Below are 18,698 nucleotides of genomic sequence, written 5' to 3'. Positions count from 1 at the left end.
CCTGTCATCTCAAAAAAAGCGAGAAACAACTGAACGACTTTATTCGCTTATGTTTATGCTGTTCATCCCACCATCACTGTGAAATCCAGCGTTTTTGGTCATAGAGTGAGACGTGCTAGTGTATCTCCCTGCGTGCAGGCACCACGCTCATTAACTTCATTAGTATGCAAATGTTTACTCCAAATGTAAGGCCAATAAAACTACAAACATTTTTATGGTGTAAGATGCACTGCTATACCTATCTGTGGTTCACCTTTTGGGTGAACTCACCTTTTTTTCAAACTTTACGCACCATGTTGATGAGCACCATGCACCATGCTGCCTATATCTTGGCAATTAACAAAGGATACAGGGAGATTCTGCACATGAGCTCCCATGCAAAGTAGCCCTGTTTGATGTGTGTTTTGTACTGTTCTGGAAAGTAATTGTTACACAGCTTAAACGCTGCATAGCATACCATTTGCGTTGACTGCGATGAAATTCACTCACAAATGGCGATTTGTGCGTGAAGTTCATCGCAAATTTCTGAGGTGAGTATACAGAAGAGCCCGCATCTGACGGATGCTCACCTTAAAATGCAGACTACTCTTAGCGCTTGGGGTGCATTCAAAGGGTGTGAAATTCTCACACATGCAAGGAGGCAAAATGCTAGAATGTAGGGTAAAACAAATATACATATATATCTTATTAGTGTGCGTTGCATTCTCTGTTAAATCGCTTGTTGTATAAAATGAAGTAATGTTTGCAGAAGTTAGTTCTTGTGTAGAAAACACAGATGCCACTGTGGAATTACATTTATTACAGGTATGCCCTCACGCAATGCGGCTCTGTAGCCTTCGCTTGACTGTCACGAAATATCCATGAGTGTACCAAAACACGGTTGGTGCAGTGCATGAATCTCTGAGCCAGAGCCTTGTTTGATTAATCCAAGGCAGATTTCTTTCCATCAAAGCAGATCTCCAAATTACACTCTATGCATTGGAATGTAGAGATATCAACTAATAGATCAGTAGATAAGCTGTAGGAGTGGAACATGAAGAGTATAGCATTGAGCAGTCTTATGAGAACAGATATGAAAAATAAATTTCTTTTAAAGGAAGACAGACGTAGAGTTACTTAAAAATCAAAGGGACAAACTGTTTAGAGAGGAATGTTGGGGCACCTGTGTGCCTCAGTGATAGAACGTCTTTAAAATTAGACTCTGCATGCATGTGTAACAGGACTTGAAATTTGAGTATGCAATGCACAATTTGTAGAATTTAAAATATCAATGTACAATCCATGTATTTTAGGTATTAGTAGTAGTTACTAGGTATTAGTAGTAGTTACTAAACATCTGAGTCCATGTCAGAGGTACACATTTAAAAATGTATGATGAGATAAACACAGCACATGCATGTGCAAACTTCAAGTGATTGGAGGTGCGTAAGAAAGTGGATTGTATATATATGGCTCAGAGCAGCGAAAAAGAAAGGTTTTGAAAAATAATTTCAAATCTTAGCATGTAATTATGAAATTCTGATGCTGAAAAGAACTGACTGTACTAGTTTTTGCATTCGGATGCTTATTGGTGCCCTCTAAGAATTTGACAGGCTGAATATAGCTTTACGTGAGTTTCAGAACTATGAACACAAAGAGTACAGCTACATACCTGAGCAGGAGTTTTCCCATGAGCTTCAGCAATGGCCTTGATTGCAGGCTCTTCCATGAGAAGTGGGTCTCCTGGCTTTGCCCTGAGAAATGCGTGCATAAATTGTTAATGCACAAAGACACTTATCTGCAGAATTTCAAACAATAAAGGAATATCATTTCATGAATGTTAAACTGTCTTAAACATACAGGAAAATTGGGAATAAATTTTGCGAGGGTATAGCCAGATCACCTTGGTGATCAAAAAATGCTGAAGAAGTTTGACAGGAACTGCAGTAGCACACAATGCAATTAACATGATATAACACTACTCGACTGTTATGGTGAGTATTTCCTACAGCATTGAGCACGAAAGGCAACAAAAATTATCCCACACACAAAAAATACTGGAACAGTCAGATATACAGCCTTATTCAAAATTACTACTTGTGCACTGCATTGTTATATGATCAACAGAAGGTATACACGACACAACAGCCAAGAAATGTGGCAGATAGCTTTGCAAATATTGTCAGTTTCTCGAGACGCTATAGAAAGAACTTAGTTCAATATATTGTTGCTCGTAGCATACCTAGGAATGCAAATAATGAACACATGTTTCAGACCTTATTTGCATACCTATGTTACTAAAATATACCCACCACTGTGATATGGCTTTAAGAACATGATGGTGACTGACTGCTGGGATTGCATGCCGTGAGCATGTGAATGCCTTCGTATGGTTCTCTTCCACTCTCAGGGACTTCAAACACAAAAGCAGGAGAACAATGAGCCCTGCCCTTGATTCTTGAACAGGTATAATAAGCCTTCATAAGTCTCTAACGGAGCTCCCAATTCACCCCGTGTAAATCATGTCTCAAAAGGAGCTCTCAATTCACCCCATGTAATTGAGGCGAGCAATACTACTGCATGGTGCATAGTCCATATTTCTTGAAATAAGTAAAACCTTGTTAATTTGAACTCGGCTATTTTAAAATCCCGCTCAATTCTAAGTATTTCTACAGTCCCGTATTTTGCAATGCAATTCCCTATTCCTGTTTCGTCGCAAATCCGCAGAAACAACGGCCCTAAAGAGTTGCAAGACAATGCAATGTAGCGATACTAATGAGTGGCAGCTGAATCACTCCAGCCTCGCTACTTCCAGCACACACACAAAAAAAACACGGTCACGTGATCGACTGAAATGTACGCCTGCAGAAAACAAGACATGCTTCACTGCAAAACAGCAGTGATGCGCGGGCAGCATGTCGCATGTTCCTCATGCAAAATAATTTACCCATTTACCTAGAAATATCTAAAAAAAACTGAATTAATAAAACGCAGTCTCGCGGAATTCATGATGTATGCGAACCTCCGAGTGCCGGTTTCTCCAGAAATTTGCGTAATTGCACTATTGGTGGAGTTCTTGCCTGCAACACCTACTTCAAAAACTCTGTTCGAAAGTTTGAATGGTGATATTTTGCAGCCAAAAGACATCGCGAATTTTGTCATACTGTCCATTTTACGAGAAAGAATGAGCAAATGGTCGCATCATGACTGGTGACCCAGTGAGGAGCGAGTGACATGATGATGATGATATGTGGGGTTTAACATCCCAAAACCACCATGTGATTATGAAAGACGCTGTAGTGGAGGGCTCCGGAAATTTCGACCACCTGGGGTTCTTTAACATGCACCCAAGTCTGAGCACACGGGCCTACAGCATTTTCGCCTCCATCGAAAATGCAGCCGCCGCAGCCAGGATTCGATCCCACGACTTGCAAGTCAGCACCTGAGTGCCTTAGCCACTAGACCACCGCGGCAGGGCGTGTTTTCACAGGAATGCATTTCAGTTGATTTTTTTTTTTTTTGCGATGGCAGCAGTGAGGTCCGGCATTTCCCCTTGTTTGCGGCAAAATTGTGACCAGGTATTGCTGGAAAACATAACCCCTGGAGCCGCAAACTAGGCAGCACAGAAAACGACCATCTCTGATTGAATAATTTCAAGTTATTGACATCCAACCTTCTAGATGTTCCATTAAGTAAAAAACCTGCTTAATTTAAAGATTTCTCACGGTCCCAGTGACTTTGAATTAACGAGGTTTTACTGTAATTAAGCAGAGTGTAGTAAAAATAACAAGGCAGAACACCAAGACAATGAATACTATGTCAATAGGAAGTTTTTAAATAGGGGCGCCAGTTGTTTTGGGACCCCCAAAAAATAGCATCTAGGCCACTGCACATGCGCAAGACCCAGACAGGGTTTGGGTTTTGCGTTGGGGACAGTATTTCTCGAATTTAGCCGGAGTCCCAAAGCCTGCCCCAAAAGCTTTATGCCAGACACACGTGACGGCACTCACTGAAGCCTTGGGTCTTGGCCAAGGCTACGTAGCAGACCCTATTCAACAACTCTCCACTCCTGCTAGACCCAAGCAAAGCGTTTTAGGGCATCTAACTGTTTAGGCCCCTATTCGAAAACTTTCCATTGTTATAACTTTCACTGATCCATCGCCTACGCTAGCATACATAGCTGTGGCTGTTTATCACAAAGTGTCTGCAAAGAAATTTTTAAATATGTTTTTGAAGGGAACAACACAAGAATATCAAGCAAATGAAAAATACCACATAGAGACAATTATATGAATATAAGTCATTCAACCAAAATTAATTTATCAAATTTTTAGTCTGAACTAATGTTCTACAGAAAAGTAGAAAGCCACAGCATGATGTGGTTGGAATTGCTGTCAATGACACTGTGCACAGAAATGCACATGAGAGGACAATAGCATGGTACATCTAGTGTAAAGATGTTTATCTTTACTGAATGCAGGTTACAATTATACTAAGAGCTCCTCTAGTAATAGCATACTATATGTTTTGGTTGGTTGTCATACAGTGGTAATTTAGAAAAACAATTGCACGATTCAGTTTACCATGGGCGATCGGGAGAACCCAAGGGACTGTAGGCAGTAACAGCGATGTTATGCTTTTTGCAGAAGTCGATCAATTCACTCTGGTTCAAATAGGGATGGCACTCAATCTAAAAATAGACAAAAATAATCAGAATAAGTAAAAAATGCAGTTTAAAGGACTCAACACTCCTCGAAGTCAACAGTACTTTAAAAGTCAGGCTAATTGAAGCACTATAATTAGACGAGAGCAGATAAATAAAAACAGACACACTGTCCATTACACTAATTTAGCTTTCTGCGACACTTTTCCAAATGAGCACAGGTTACAGCACCTATCACAGGAGTAAGTCCTGGCCATCTAGTGCAACTTATAAGCATCCCCACAGCTGTGCTGCTTTGAAAAATGAAGGACACTCTTACGCTGACCACCGATTCTCTTAACATCTAAGAGTGCCGCATAAGCACCATTACAGGACTCGGCAACAGCATTATTTGGTCATATGTGGAATGGTTTGTGTATTTTTAACAAAAGCTGCTCGGTTTTCAACAATTTTTCTAAAAGGGGAGAACAGTCTGCTTAGATGCATGTATGCATGTGCACAACAAACTGCACGTCACGAGCCTAAAAACTTTACCATGGGCTAGCAACAACTTAGTGGAAGGTTCCTGCTAGTTACACTGTCTTATAGGCAGCAATGATGCTGATTGTGAGTAATTAGTACCTGAATGAGGTGAAAAAGAATGCTTTCACTTTCGAGCTTGGCAACCGCTGAGAGTAGGGAAATGTTATGGATTAAAGAAGCAATGAAAGTCAATTTCAGAGTAAGAAGCACATTAGCCAGCTCATTCGCATGCTCAAAGTACAGCAATATCTCGCTAACTCGAACGTGCATATCTTGAAAAATCGACTAAGTCAAAATTTTCCGTGGCACCGAACATTTTACTATATGTCCCATGTATAATTTTCCCTTTATACCGAAGTATTTTTGGTTCGGATTGCAGATAACTCAAAATCTTGACTCGGAGTGGAACAAAAATTCCGCCGCTGGACCATTTCACAAGATTTGCGCAATGCTGCCATGCCTGAAGCCTGTCAACTTTTGTTTCTTATTTAGCTGCGCTTGCCACTACGTCGATGCTTTTAGTGAACACGAAGTCTCAGCCCAACAACATATCAACTTTGTCACGCAACCCAGTGGCACGTCATGTGACACATGCACTGAGCAGGGAGACCCTCTGCCCACGCTTGGCGTAGTTTGTCTCGTTCGCTTTGTGCAGGGCACATAACTTTCCTTGAGGTGTGATTTCTGTTCATCTGTGCAAACCACGTGGTATAGATTTTTGTCTGACTGTGAGTGCAGTAATCGCGACTTTCCCCGAGGTGCAATTTCCGTTCATCTGCACAAACCGAGTGGTACAGATTTTTCGCTTACTGTGAGGGGCGGCAACTTAGCGTTAGAGCGGCAAGCATGGCGTCAAAACAATGCAAGTCACTAATGCTAGAAAAAAAAAGGTTGCCCTAATTAAAGAAGTAAAGAAAGGAGGCCAAACGAAATTGAGCATCTCACAGGAATTCGGCATTCAGGCTTTCGACAGTGCTGAAATACAAGCAGAAGGCGCTGGATGGATTTCTGCATAGCTTCTCCAGCCAGCAGAAGCGGGTTCGAGGGTCGAAGTTCCCAGAAGTTGAAGCGACGTTGATGGTACGGCTGCAAAATGTCAGAACGCCCAACCTTCCTATCACCGCAGCAATAATGATGGAGAAGGCAGACACTCCGGCCTTGCAAATGAGGCACTTGGACTTCAGTTGCAGCAGTGGCTGGTTTGACCGCTTCAAAAAAAATAACAGTGTGGCATCCAAGTCAGTGCACGGTGAGAGCGGCACTGTCGACACAGCCACTACAAACAATTGGCGCAGCAGCCAGCTCGCAGAGTTGCAGGAGAGTTACGCCGACAATGACATTTTCAACCTTGACGAGTCAGCACTTTTTTTCATAAAATGTTGCTGAGCCTCACCTTCACACCGAAAAGTGGAGCATGCTCAGGAGTGAAACAATGCAAAGACTGGGACACTGTCCTTTTCCGGGCAAACACCACAGGTGAAGAAAAGCTGCCGTTACTCATAACTGGCAAAAAGTCTAAGTGCTTAAGAAATGCACGAATGCCAAATGGTGTTATTTATCGCATGAATAGAGCAGCGTGGATGACTGCTACTCTTTTCGAAGAGTACAATTGCACTATAGGTAACAAGATGGCCAAGAAAAACAGAATAGTCCTGAAGTGTTGTGGCTCGGGCGAGTTGGTTATCCATGGACTTAGTTTGCATTAGCGCGGCCTATATGAAAAAAGGAAAAGACGACACAAACTTCAAACTGCTTATTTCATGCCCTTCACATCAATCTTATACATGCGTAAAAACACAGCTCATCTTGCACGTGGTCTCATTCCAAGATACGACAGTTATTTATCTGTCAGTGCATTTGATGGCGTACTCACACAGCGACTACCTTTCTTGGCATCTGTGTCGTCTTTTCCTTTTTTCGTATGTGCCACGCTAATACAAGCTAAGTCCACAGAAAAGTCCTGTTCAATGGAGACATCTGCCTAGGCCACAGCACAATAAAGAATTTGGAGGCAGTGACAGTCGAGTTTCTGCCTGCAAATATGACGTCTGTGCTGCAGCTGATAGACCAAGGTGTCATCGAAGTGGCCCGAAAAATCTACCGAAAACGCCTTCTCCCCAAAATTTTGTTGTCATATGAAAATGGCAAAGGTTACGAAATTACACCTTCTCAGCAGCCTTTGGCAGGAAGTTCGCGCAGCGGCTATTGCCAACTGCTTTGCACACGCTGGGTTTTTATGTGCCGCCAGTTTGCCACAAGCAGAGACAGCAGTGACAGATTACTTCACAGACTGTGAGGAACTTTGTCAAGAGGTCATCAAGCTTACAGGTAACAGTGCCACCAAAAATGACGCGACTTTTCTGGAGTATGCGCCGTATGAGCAGGATGTGGTGGTGACCAAAAAAATGATGGAGACCGAAACCATTCAAACGGCCACTAATATAGGGTACGGCGGAGACAATGGCAATGACGAACCACCTCGAGAGGTGCCAACATCTTCTCAGACGAGAAATTTGCTGCACTTGCTTCGAAATAAAGTTGAGTGCAGTGGTGGAAAAGATCAACTTATGCTATGCATCAAGCAGCTCGCGGACGCCTTCCTAGGCCCGAGTACGACCGCAAAGCAGACGAGCATTAGGCAGTTTTTCTCTACTAAATAAAATGGCAGTGCGGCAAAACCCAGCCTGTTAAAGTCTCTTGTATGTTGTTTTTTTCTCTTTTAAACCTGCATGAGAAGAAATATTAGAAACCATCGCTGAAGAGTTGGTAAGTCGTAGTAATTTTTCTGAAATGTGCCGATTTTTCGTGGCAATTAGCGCAACTTTGCTTATTTCGAAAATCCGTTCATCTTAAAATTTTACCTGGTTTTTACTACTTTGAGTTAACGAGATATTACCGTTTGTTGTCTTGACTGTAGACTTCCAGTAGATGGCACAAATAAACATGTGAATGTGTTTATATATGTAGCAAGGTACTTCATTATGTATAAAGCAGGAATGATGATTGATTGATTGATTGGATTGACATGTGGGGTTTAATGTCCCAAAACTACCATATGATTATGAGAGACAACGCAGTGGAGGGCTCCGGAAATTTCGACCACCTGGGATTCTTCAATGTGCACCCAAATCTGAGCATACGGGCCTACAGCACTTACAAAGCAGGAATGTCATATGCACAGTCTACATATATATGGTTGGCAATGATTACATGAAAACTCAATAAAGTTCATGAAAACTACTTATAAACATTTAGTGCCATAATTATTGTATCTTTGTTGGTTTCCTTGTGTATAAAACTCGGTAATAAGCACAACATTGTTCCAGGTAATTGTGCAGACTACTGTAAGGCATTCTTAGCTCTTTCCACAACCCATCACTAGCCAAAATGTAACAAAAGAATGGTGCAGTAGGATCAACTATTTCCTCTCCAAATAATTACACATAGCTGCACACATGACAAATTATGCATAACATCATTTAGCTCTGCTATTAGCTTAAGTTTACTTAGATTTCTGTGAATAACAGCACAAATGTAGTCGTGGAATTGAAACCAATGAGCACTCAAAGCACGTTCATTTAATAGGAGTGCAGAAACCAGCATGCTCCATGACAAGCATTCTAAAACTTTTGTGCAGATACACTCTTGTGTCATCTGTTATTTCCCTACAGTTTTTACAGGCTTTCTTGTATGCACTGAGAAGAAACATCCAGATTTTTTTTTATCGAATTTCGAGATGACCACTTAAGCAAAAAAAAAAAAAAAAAGACCCAAAGAATGGAAACCTAACTTGGCAGCTACTGGTTTAAGGATTCCTACAGAACAGTAATTTATTGAGAGCTTGCTGGCTTCAGTTTTCTAACTAGTACAACATATTTCCATGCTACAAATGAATGTGTGAACCTGTAACATAGCAGGTTTGATCTTGGCTGCTTCTATGAGACGATGTAGCTGGTCTTTGTTGAAGTTGCAGACACCTATACTCTTTGCAAGCCCCTTTTCTACACATTCTTCTAAGGCCTGTACAGAGAAAGGAAGAAAAAAGAAAGGATAGCACAAACAAAGGGGTAGTGAAACTTTTATGTAGAGCTTGCCAAACTTGATAACCAAGATCAACTTACTGCCCAAGTTTCAAGGAAGTCCACATCACTAAAGATGAAATCTCCATTTTCATTACGAGGAAACATATCACCACCTTCCTACAGAAAAACAAAGCAGCGAATTAGTCACCAATGAAAGGGTGCTTAGACAACACTTATAGAAATATTCATAAATGATCCAGAAGGCCTGGACTCTGTTACCTCAGACAGTATAAGCAGGGCAGAGGCGAAAAATTTTTGGCACAACTGATAACTACTATCACACAAAAAGCAAAGCACTTCCAAGACCAGAAAATGTTAAGCTCTAGCAGGAGAGTGTAGGAGAAAAGTAGACCGTCGCTGCTAGAAGTTACACTGAAGCAGGTCAGTGATTATACAAGAACCATTGCCTTGATATCGTAGTGATGTTTTCCTTCCCATAGCAATTTTCATATTGGGGAAGTCCTATGGAGGTTTCAGGCTCTGGCAGTTGTAACATCTACCACCACTTGAGGCTGGTGCACAACATCTAAAGACTGCATCAGATATTTACAGTTGGATGTTCACTGTTTGCTGTACCAGAGATGGAAGTGACTTTTGACTTTTTGGAGCATACTTTGGAGCAGAAAAAGTAATGCTTTCGAGCAGCCATAAGTGTTTTTGGAATGGAAAAAATGCTAGTTTTGATCAGCTATTGGTGCTTGAGGAACTACAAAATTTGGCATACATTAATGGGAGTTTAAAGTATTGTCAAAGCATCTCGTAAGTATTATTATTTTTATGAAATATATTCAACAGAGAATAGCCAATGTAAATTTCAAGAAGCAAACAATTTAAAAGTTGTCAAAAATGTGCTGCAAAATGAGCTATATATTTAAAATAATAGTATTTATGGCAGAAATAAAATGAAACTGGTAATTCTGAGTGTCACATTATTTATTATTACGTTAAGTTTTATTGGTGCAAGGGCATTGAAGGCCAAAGAGCGCCAGTACAAGCGTTGTTCCATTTCCAGTTATTAGTCTAAAATTTAAAACAAATGCTATATAGAGAATGTCTATAAAATATTTAAAACAGTGTGTTTAAAAAGAACGCCACTTTGTTACAGGCCTTCATTTCGCAGGCTGGAGTCTGATGATAAATGTGTCAGCAAGGCTCACGGTTGAAGTTCTTGCCTGAGCAAGAACTGTGAAGGCTCAGATTGGATTGGATTGGATAAACTTTTATTATGAAAGCTCAGATATACTTGTGTTTTTTGCACCAGGCGGTACCTCACACGTGAGGCCCAGTCTGGTGTCTAGGATGGAAAGATATTAATACGAGGCAGTGGGCATGACTCCGCCGTCGTAGACGCATCGATGAAGAAGAAGTGGATTCAGTTCACGAGATCCTAGCAGCCTTGGGGTGTCCCACCTACCTGTAAATATTGCAAATACACTCGTTTGTTCCGTGTATTTGTAATCCCCATAACAAATTGGTGGACGTGCTGGGTAACGAAGCGCCATACAACGGAGCTCCGCAGTGGTCGTCAAATCAAAGTTTCCCTGATGGAACATGGGACTGATCCCACAGCCACCTCTCCATCGGCATCGGTGACGCCTGCACCATCTACGGCAATGCCGCCACCGGTCCCAACCCCACCCACATACGTGCTGACGCATCCGAAACTTCCAGGAACGTTCTGCGGTACGGACGAAGTTAACGTTGACGACTGGATAGCTGACTACGAACGTACCAGTGCGCTCAACCGGTATAACCCGACTCTCATGCTGGCCAACGTGCTGTTTAACCAGAAAGGCACGGCCAAAGTCTGGTGCGAGAACCATGAGGAGGAAATCGGCAGTTGGGACACATTCAAGGAGAAGCTTCGAGACTTATTTGGGAAGCCCATCGGTCGAAAGGCGGCTGCAAAGAAGGAGTTGTCTATACAAGCTCAGACGTCCACAGAGCTGTATATCCCGTATATACAGGACGTGCTGGCTCTATGTCGTAAAGTCGACAACAACATGTCGGAGTCAGATAAGGTTGGCCACATCCTCAAGGCGATAGTGGACGATGCGTTCAACCTGCTAATGTGACGGAACTGCGCAACCGTCGAGGAAATTATTCAGGAATGCCGGCGTTTTGAACAGGCCAAAAGCAGGCGTATTTCAAGATCATTCACTCGACTGCCAAACACCGCTGCGACGTCCTCCTGCGAAGATGGACTGACCTCTCATCGGCAGTCTTCACCGGCGTCTGAAATTATGCGAATCGTCCGGCGAGAAATCGAAGCAATTACACCTGCTCTTCTCACGAACGGTCACGTCGATATGCAAGTACCTCAGGTTTGCTTGGTACAGTCGATTGTGCGGGAAGAACTCAGCCATTTGGGCTTCAATGTCTGCGCCGTTGCTCAGTCTCGACCAATTGGCTTCCGTTCAAGGTCGCTGCCTCGCCATAGGTCACTGCCCCAGGAACGGTCTTTTCCATGCTCTCGCAATCCGGCCGAATGACGAACGGCGGATGATCGGCCGATCTGCTTTAACTGCCGCCGCATAGGGCACGTTGCACGGTATCGCCGCAACCATTGGTCTTCGTCCCGAACACAGTATAACACTGCTCGCCTCGCCGACGGCTACCGCCTTTTCCAGCCTCCTGTGCCGATAACCAACAGCTACCGCCACCTTCCACCCTTCGATGCCCTTGATACGCAGCACAGCCGCTCACCCTCGCCTCGACGTCATCAGTCGTTCGTCGCCTGGACGTCGCCCATCGTCCCCTTCTCCTCTATGACGACGCCCGACCTCCCCGCTCAATTCTCATCAGGGAAATTAAGCGGTTCAGCTCTTAGAGGTGAAGTTGCCTCCTTGATCCCGACCTCAAATCCTCTCCTCGTACTGCCGACCCGATGAAATTCAATCGACATCGATGTTGACGGCCTGACTGTTTCTGAACTTATCGACACCAGGGCGCATATTTCTGTGATGAGTGCCCGACTTCGTCGCCGCCTGAAGAAAGTTCTCACAGCGGCTGCTTCTGGCATTATTCGTGTTGCCGGCGGAAGAAGTTTTGCCATCACAGGAATGTGCACAGCACGCATCACAATCGCAGATCACCCCACATCTGTTCTCTTCGCAGTTATTGAGCAGTGCCCCAATGACCTGATTCTTGCATTGGATTTCTTGTCCACTCATGCCGCTCTCATGGACTGTACAACTGGCGTTCAACTTGAACTGCCTTGACTTGGGGCTGTGCCGTCCTCACCTTCACACCGCTTGTGCGCTGTTAAGTTCGGCTGTCACCGCAAGCCACCACGTTTGTGGCCATAATGATATCACCAGCTCTTCCTAACGGTGACTACATAGTGTCTCCATTAGTGGATGTGCTCTTGGCGCGAAGTGTTGCTGTGCCGCATACTATCGTGACAATCGTGGACAACTACGTTCAGCTTCCTCTTCTCAGCTTTAGTGATTTGACCCAAGTTCTCCCGCAAGGCATTTCATTAGGCCATGTTTCCCAACTTGATGCATGTAACATCGTGGCATTAGACCCTGAAGACTGCTCATACCCTATTGCAGCCAGCCGAGCAAACGCGCCTACCGATGAAATCAAGATGATGATTGCCCCTGATCTTCTGCCCTGTCAGGCTGCGCAACTCCACCACATTCTGACCATTTATTGAGATATTTTCGACAGAGATGACCACCCTTTAGGTCAAACATCCGTCGTGCGTCATCAAATACATACCGGCGATGCTAGTCCTGTTAGACGGCGCCCATATCGTGTTTCCCAGTCCGAACGCCAGGTCATACAACGAGAAGTCGAGAAGATACTCTCTAAAGGATTCATAGAGGCCTCTTTAAGTCCATGAGCGTCACCTGTTGCTTTAGTCGAAAAGAAGGATGGCAGTTAGAGATTTTGCGTTGACTACTGTGCCTTGAACAAGATAACCCGCAAAGACGTATATCCGCTGCCACAAATCGACGACGCCCTTGACTGCCTTCATGGCACGCGATACTTCTCATCTATAGATCTGCGTTCGGGCTATTGGCAAATTTCTGTCGACTTAGACCGCGAAAAAACTATCTTTGTCACACCGGACGGCCTTTATCAGTTCAAGGTTATGCTTTTTGGGCTGTGGAACGCCCCGGCAACGTTCAAACGCATCATGGACTCTCACCTCCGTGGTTATAAATGGTCCATCTGCTTTTGCTAACTCGGCAATGTGATTGTTCTTTCCCCAACATTTGAAAGCCACCTAACTCGTTTGTCGACCATTCTAGTCGTTTTTTGTCGAGCGGGACTCCAGCTGAACTCGAAAAAGTGCAATTTCAGCCAACGAGAAATCACGGTCATCGTGTAAGTGCTGCTGACGTCCAACCGGACCCTGATAAGTATAGCGCTGTCAAGAACTTTCCTCTGCCTTCTACGACCAAAGATGTTCGTTGTTTTGTGGGCTTATGCTCATACTTCCGACGTTTTATACACAATTTTGCTACAGTTGCACGACCACTCACTCATCTTCTCAAAAAGAATGCGCCCTTCTCAGGGGGCCAACACCAAGCAGCTGCGTTTTCCACACTGATCCAGCTGCTCACTTCACCACCAATATTGGCTCACTTCGACTCGTCTGCGACGACTGAAGTTCCCACAGACACCCGTGCTCACGGCATCGGCGCCGTCCTCACTCAACACCAGGGGGGCCAAATGCGTGTTATTGCGTATGCCAGCCGCCTTCTCTTCACATCTGAGCGAAACTATTCGATAACGGAGCGCGAGTGTCTTGCGTTGATCTGGGCTGTGGCGAAATTTCGCCTCTACTTGTGTGGACGGGAGTTTTCAGTTATTACGGATCACCACGCTCTGTGTTGGTTGTCGTCGCTTAAGGACCCAACTGGTCGCCTAGTTCGCTAGGCTCTACGTCTCCAGGAGTATAACTTCGACGTAATTTATAAGTCTGGCAGGTTACACCAAGATGCCGATTGTCTCTCGCGTTATCCGGTGGACCCTGCTAGCCTCGCTGTCCATGAAAGCGATTATTGTGCCGATTTGCAGCGATTATTGTGCCGATATCCGATTTGCACGACATCAGCACAGAGCAGCGCCGGGACGCAACCCTCAAGACGGTCATTGACCGAGTATCTTCAGGACATTCCGACCCTTCGTTCCATCAATATGTCCTCCACAACGAAATTCTGACCCACCACAACATGAAGCCTAATGGCCCGGAATTTTTGTTAGTTATTCCCCGACACCTGCGTGCCACCAGTCTTCAACATCTGCATGACGCTCCGACGGCAGAACACCTGGGTTTTTCATGCAGCTATCAACGAACGCGCGCGGCAACGGTTCTTTTGGCTTGGCCTGTATAAATTTGTGCGCCGCTATGTCGCTGCTTGCGAGCGCTGTCAGCGTCGCAAACCTTCTGCTCTTTGTACGGCTGGCCTGCTCCAACCTATCGACATTTCCCAGGAACCATTCTTCCGCGTCGGCCTCGACTTGCTCGGACCTTTCCCGACGTCCGTGTCAGGCAACACATGGATCGCTGTCGCAACTGACTATGCGACCGGATACACTATAACTTGTGCCTTGCCAAGTAGCTGCACTACAGACGTCGCAGACTTTCAACTGAATGACGTCATTCTGCGGCATGGGGCTCTGCGCCAGCTTCTGACGGATCGGGGTTGCTGCTTCCTCACAAAAGTTGTCAACGAAATCCTCAGTAGCTGCTCTACCGAACACCACCTTACTACTGCCTATCATCGCCAGACCACGGTCTCAACCGAACTCTTACAGACATGTTGTCCATGTACATCTCTGCTGATCACGACGACTGGGACGCAATGCTCCCCTATGTTAAGCTTGCGTACAATTCATCAAGGCATGACACTGCCGGCTATTTGCCATTCTTTTTTCTGTACGGCCGCAACCCTGCGTTGCCATTCGACACACTCCTTCCTTCCGATACTACCAAACCAATGGTGTATGCTCAGGACGTTGGTTTTCAAGCCCGTGTCGCTTGCCAAATTGCGCACACTAGGCCCGCTGCTTCTCGGGCCTCACAAAAAGTCCGCTACGATGACTGGCACCACGATGTTGACTACCCTGCTCACTCTCTAAACCTACTTTGGACGCCGCATCGGCGTGAAGGCTTGTGCGAGAAGCTCCTTCCACAATACACTGGGCCTTACAAAGTTCTCCGCAAGGTCACCGACGTCGACTACCTCATCACTCCCGTTGAACCACACTCGTCTTCTGCCACACCACCTACTGATGTTGTTCATGTGTCGCGACTAAAACGCTACTACACTGCCAGTCCTGATTGACTTAGCAGCGCCGTGACGGCGCTTCGCCCGCCGGGGGTGATGTTAGGAGGCAGCGGGAATGGCTCCACCGTCATAGACGCATCGATGAAAATGCGGATTCGGTGCGCGAGGTCCTGGCAGCCCTGGGGTGTCACACCTACCTGTAAATATTGCAAATACACTCGTTTCTCTTTTCCGTGTATTTGTAATCCCCGTAACAATACCACTGTGAGAAATTTTACTTTCACAAGATAATCAAACATTGCATCGAGTGATAAAAACAATGCTGGATGAAGTGGAATATGATACCGATAGAGCTCTCTGAAATGTGTCAGTCGTGCTTGGTAAAGCACAGGGCATTCAATCAGAACATGCAAAACAGACTCAGAACATGCAAAACAGACTCTCTCCACAGTGTATACATGTAGGCGAATCAGTGCCTGACAAAAGGTGTTTATGTGTGGCATAAGTGTGGCCTATTTAGAGCCGTGTTAGACTTCAGTGAATCTGTTGAGTTTTTGTGGAATAACTTTTTTAGTTGGGGTTTTACAAGTTGGAGCTTGTTGTCGACCTGCTTGTCCCATTCATCTTGCCAGTGGTTGCGTAGCCCTCTACGTACAATAGGTTCTAGATCCACCCCCGGAACAGTGATTATATCTATAGCTTGCCTATCAGCGGCTTCTCGTGCATTTTTGTCTACTATTTCATTGTTCGCAATCCCAGAATGACCTGGAACCCAGCAAATAACAATACTAGAAAGTTTCAGGTTATAGGCTGCATAGATTTCATTAGGGAGCTTGTTGAAAGTGGGGTTCTTGCTCTACTTACCACAAGACAGGGCCGTGACAACACTTAATCTGTGTACACTAAAGACTTAGTATCTTGTGTTGTATAATAAGCAGGATACCATCGCATTCCGCCGTAAAAATGCTCGTATGTGTACGCATAATTTTGGCGTCCGAGAACTATTGTCCGTAGGCTGCACAAGATACAGATGTTTGAGACTTTGAGGCATCGGAGAAGAATGCGGCTGAACAATATTTGTGTTCAAGGGCCAAGCAATGTTGCTCAAGGAATGCGCTAGGACAATTTTTCTTTTTGAGGTCTTTGAAGGACCAGTCACAAGTGACTGGACGCTGCTGCTAGGGAGGGATGTGTTCGGCATGGTTACTTTCCTGTAAGTCATTGAAAAAAATTCCAAGTTTTTCTACAGCAGGTCTTATTGCCAATGGAAATGGTGGGGCGATGGAAGGACGGTTTAGATATAACTGAGTAGTGGACAAATCATTCATAAGTGTTTTGCATGGGTGCTGTTCATAGACATGATTCTAACTGCATAGTTGACTCCTAGATACGTGCGCTGATAGTCCAGTGACCATGGATCTGACTCAGCATAAAGGCTGTGGATAGGGCTGGTACGGAAGGCACCAAGTGCCAGCCGGATACCTAAGTGGTATACCGGGTCCAATAGCTTGAGTGCTGTCCTTGAAGCTGACTGATCTACTATGCATCTGTAGTCTATGCGTGACAATACTAGGATTTTAAACAGAGATATGAGACAGTGCCTGTCTGTCCCCCCCCGACTGATGCGATAAAATCTTTAAAAGGTTCATGGTCCTGAGACATTTTAGCTTCAGCTGTTTTATATGCTGGATGAAAGTGAGTTTAGCATCGAAAATAACACCGAAAAATTTTCTTTCTTTCGCGATGACTAAGCTTTGTCCATTCATTAGTATGCAGGGGTCAGGATATACACCTCTTCATCTAGAGAAAAGCACACTAGTAGTCTTGCCAGCGTTCAACTTAAAACCCTTCTCATCAGCCCATTTAGCAAGGCGGTTAATACCTAACTGTATCTGGTGTTCGCATACAGTCAAGTTACACGATTTGAAACTGATTTGGATGTCGTCCACATATACAGAGTACGATATTGCAGGTGGAATAACAGAGCGAAGAGAGTTTATTTTAACTATAAATAGTGTGTAGCTTAATACTCCTCCCTGAGGCACTCCATTTTCTTGAAGAAATGTACGCGATAACACAGTGCCTATCCTTACACGAAACTTTTTTTCAGACAGGTAATCTTTTAAGATGATAATCAACCTGCCCCATACTCTGAAAGACAATAGGTCTTGCAGGATTCCGTATCGCCAAGCAGTATCATATGCCTTCTCAAGATCAAAGAAAACAGACAGACAGTATTGATCGTGTACAAACGCGTCACGTATATGTGACTCGAGAAGGACAAGGTCGTATTATATATTGTATGTATGTAGGTATATACCATTGTAGTCTAAGTAATAGACCAAACGGCAGTTAATCATTTTTTCAAGCACTTTGAGTAGGCAGCTTGTGAGGGCAATAGGCCTGTATCTATTTACCGAAGAGAGATCTTTGCCCAGTTTGAGGATTGGTAGTACTATTGCCTCTTTCCAAGAAGAGGATATTTTGCCGGTATTGAAAATCTTGTTGTAAAGTGCTAAAAGGCAGTTCAGGTTTCCGTCAGGGAGATTTCCGATCATTTCATAAGTAATTGTATCAAAATCAGAGGCAGAGCTTCCACTGGCACCAAGGGCAAGCTTCAGTTCATGTAGTGTTAGTGAATTATTGTATGCTTCTGATACAGGCTTGTGCGGGCGCAGAGGTACACTTTCAGCTATGCTTTTGTGGCGCAAGAACTTTGCGGTATAATTTTCTGAGCTTAATATTTTCTCGAAATGTTTGCCAAGAGCATTTGCCTGTTCTTCTATCATATCACCACAGTCATTCACGAAGGGGAAGTAATTTGGGCGTTGTCTTTTAAGTTTATGCACCCTATTATACACCTTGCTGGTATCTGTGTAAGTTTATTGAGGATACGTAGTGCGTCCAGCTTTCCGTTTGGCTATACAGCGGATACGCCTGCCATTCACTTTGCAACTTTCGAAGTTTATCAAATTTTCTATAGTTGGGTATTGAGAAAAAGTGCTCCACGCTTTGTTTTGCCATTTTTTAGCAAGTTCACACTCATGATTCCACCATGGCTTTGCGATGATATTATTGCTAGACTCTGGTATACACTTTTTAGCACAAGTGAGGATATATTTGGAGATATAGTTGGCCATCTCTTCTACGCCCAAATGGTCCACCTCTTCGAGGCGTAGTGTACATAGCTCTCTAAATTTCACC

At 44.2% G+C, this 18,698-nt stretch overlaps 1 protein-coding gene across 4 annotated transcripts in view; it reads right to left on the bottom strand.

The window, feature by feature from the left end:
* Window positions 1-18,698, bottom strand: part of LOC119161267 (aldo-keto reductase 1B) — a 50,479-nt gene that overhangs the window by 14,568 nt on the left and 17,213 nt on the right. For 3 of the 4 annotated variants that reach the window (XM_037413655.2, XM_075879623.1, XM_037413654.2), the window contains exons 5-8: window positions 9,286-9,363; window positions 9,068-9,184; window positions 4,563-4,669; window positions 1,652-1,733 (exon numbers count right to left, since the gene is read on the bottom strand). In XM_037413655.2, the coding sequence (XP_037269552.2) occupies window positions 1,652-1,733; window positions 4,563-4,669; window positions 9,068-9,184; window positions 9,286-9,363 (384 nt within the window). The remainder of the gene's footprint in view (window positions 1-1,651; window positions 1,734-4,562; window positions 4,670-9,067; window positions 9,185-9,285; window positions 9,364-18,698) is intronic. The other variant, XM_037413656.2, reaches the window with a different exon arrangement.

The sequence above is a fragment of the Rhipicephalus microplus genome, chromosome X (genome assembly GCF_043290135.1).
Source record: "Rhipicephalus microplus isolate Deutch F79 chromosome X, USDA_Rmic, whole genome shotgun sequence".
Taxonomy (NCBI): domain Eukaryota; kingdom Metazoa; phylum Arthropoda; class Arachnida; order Ixodida; family Ixodidae; genus Rhipicephalus; species Rhipicephalus microplus.
This window is presented reverse-complemented; position numbering and strand designations above follow the sequence as displayed.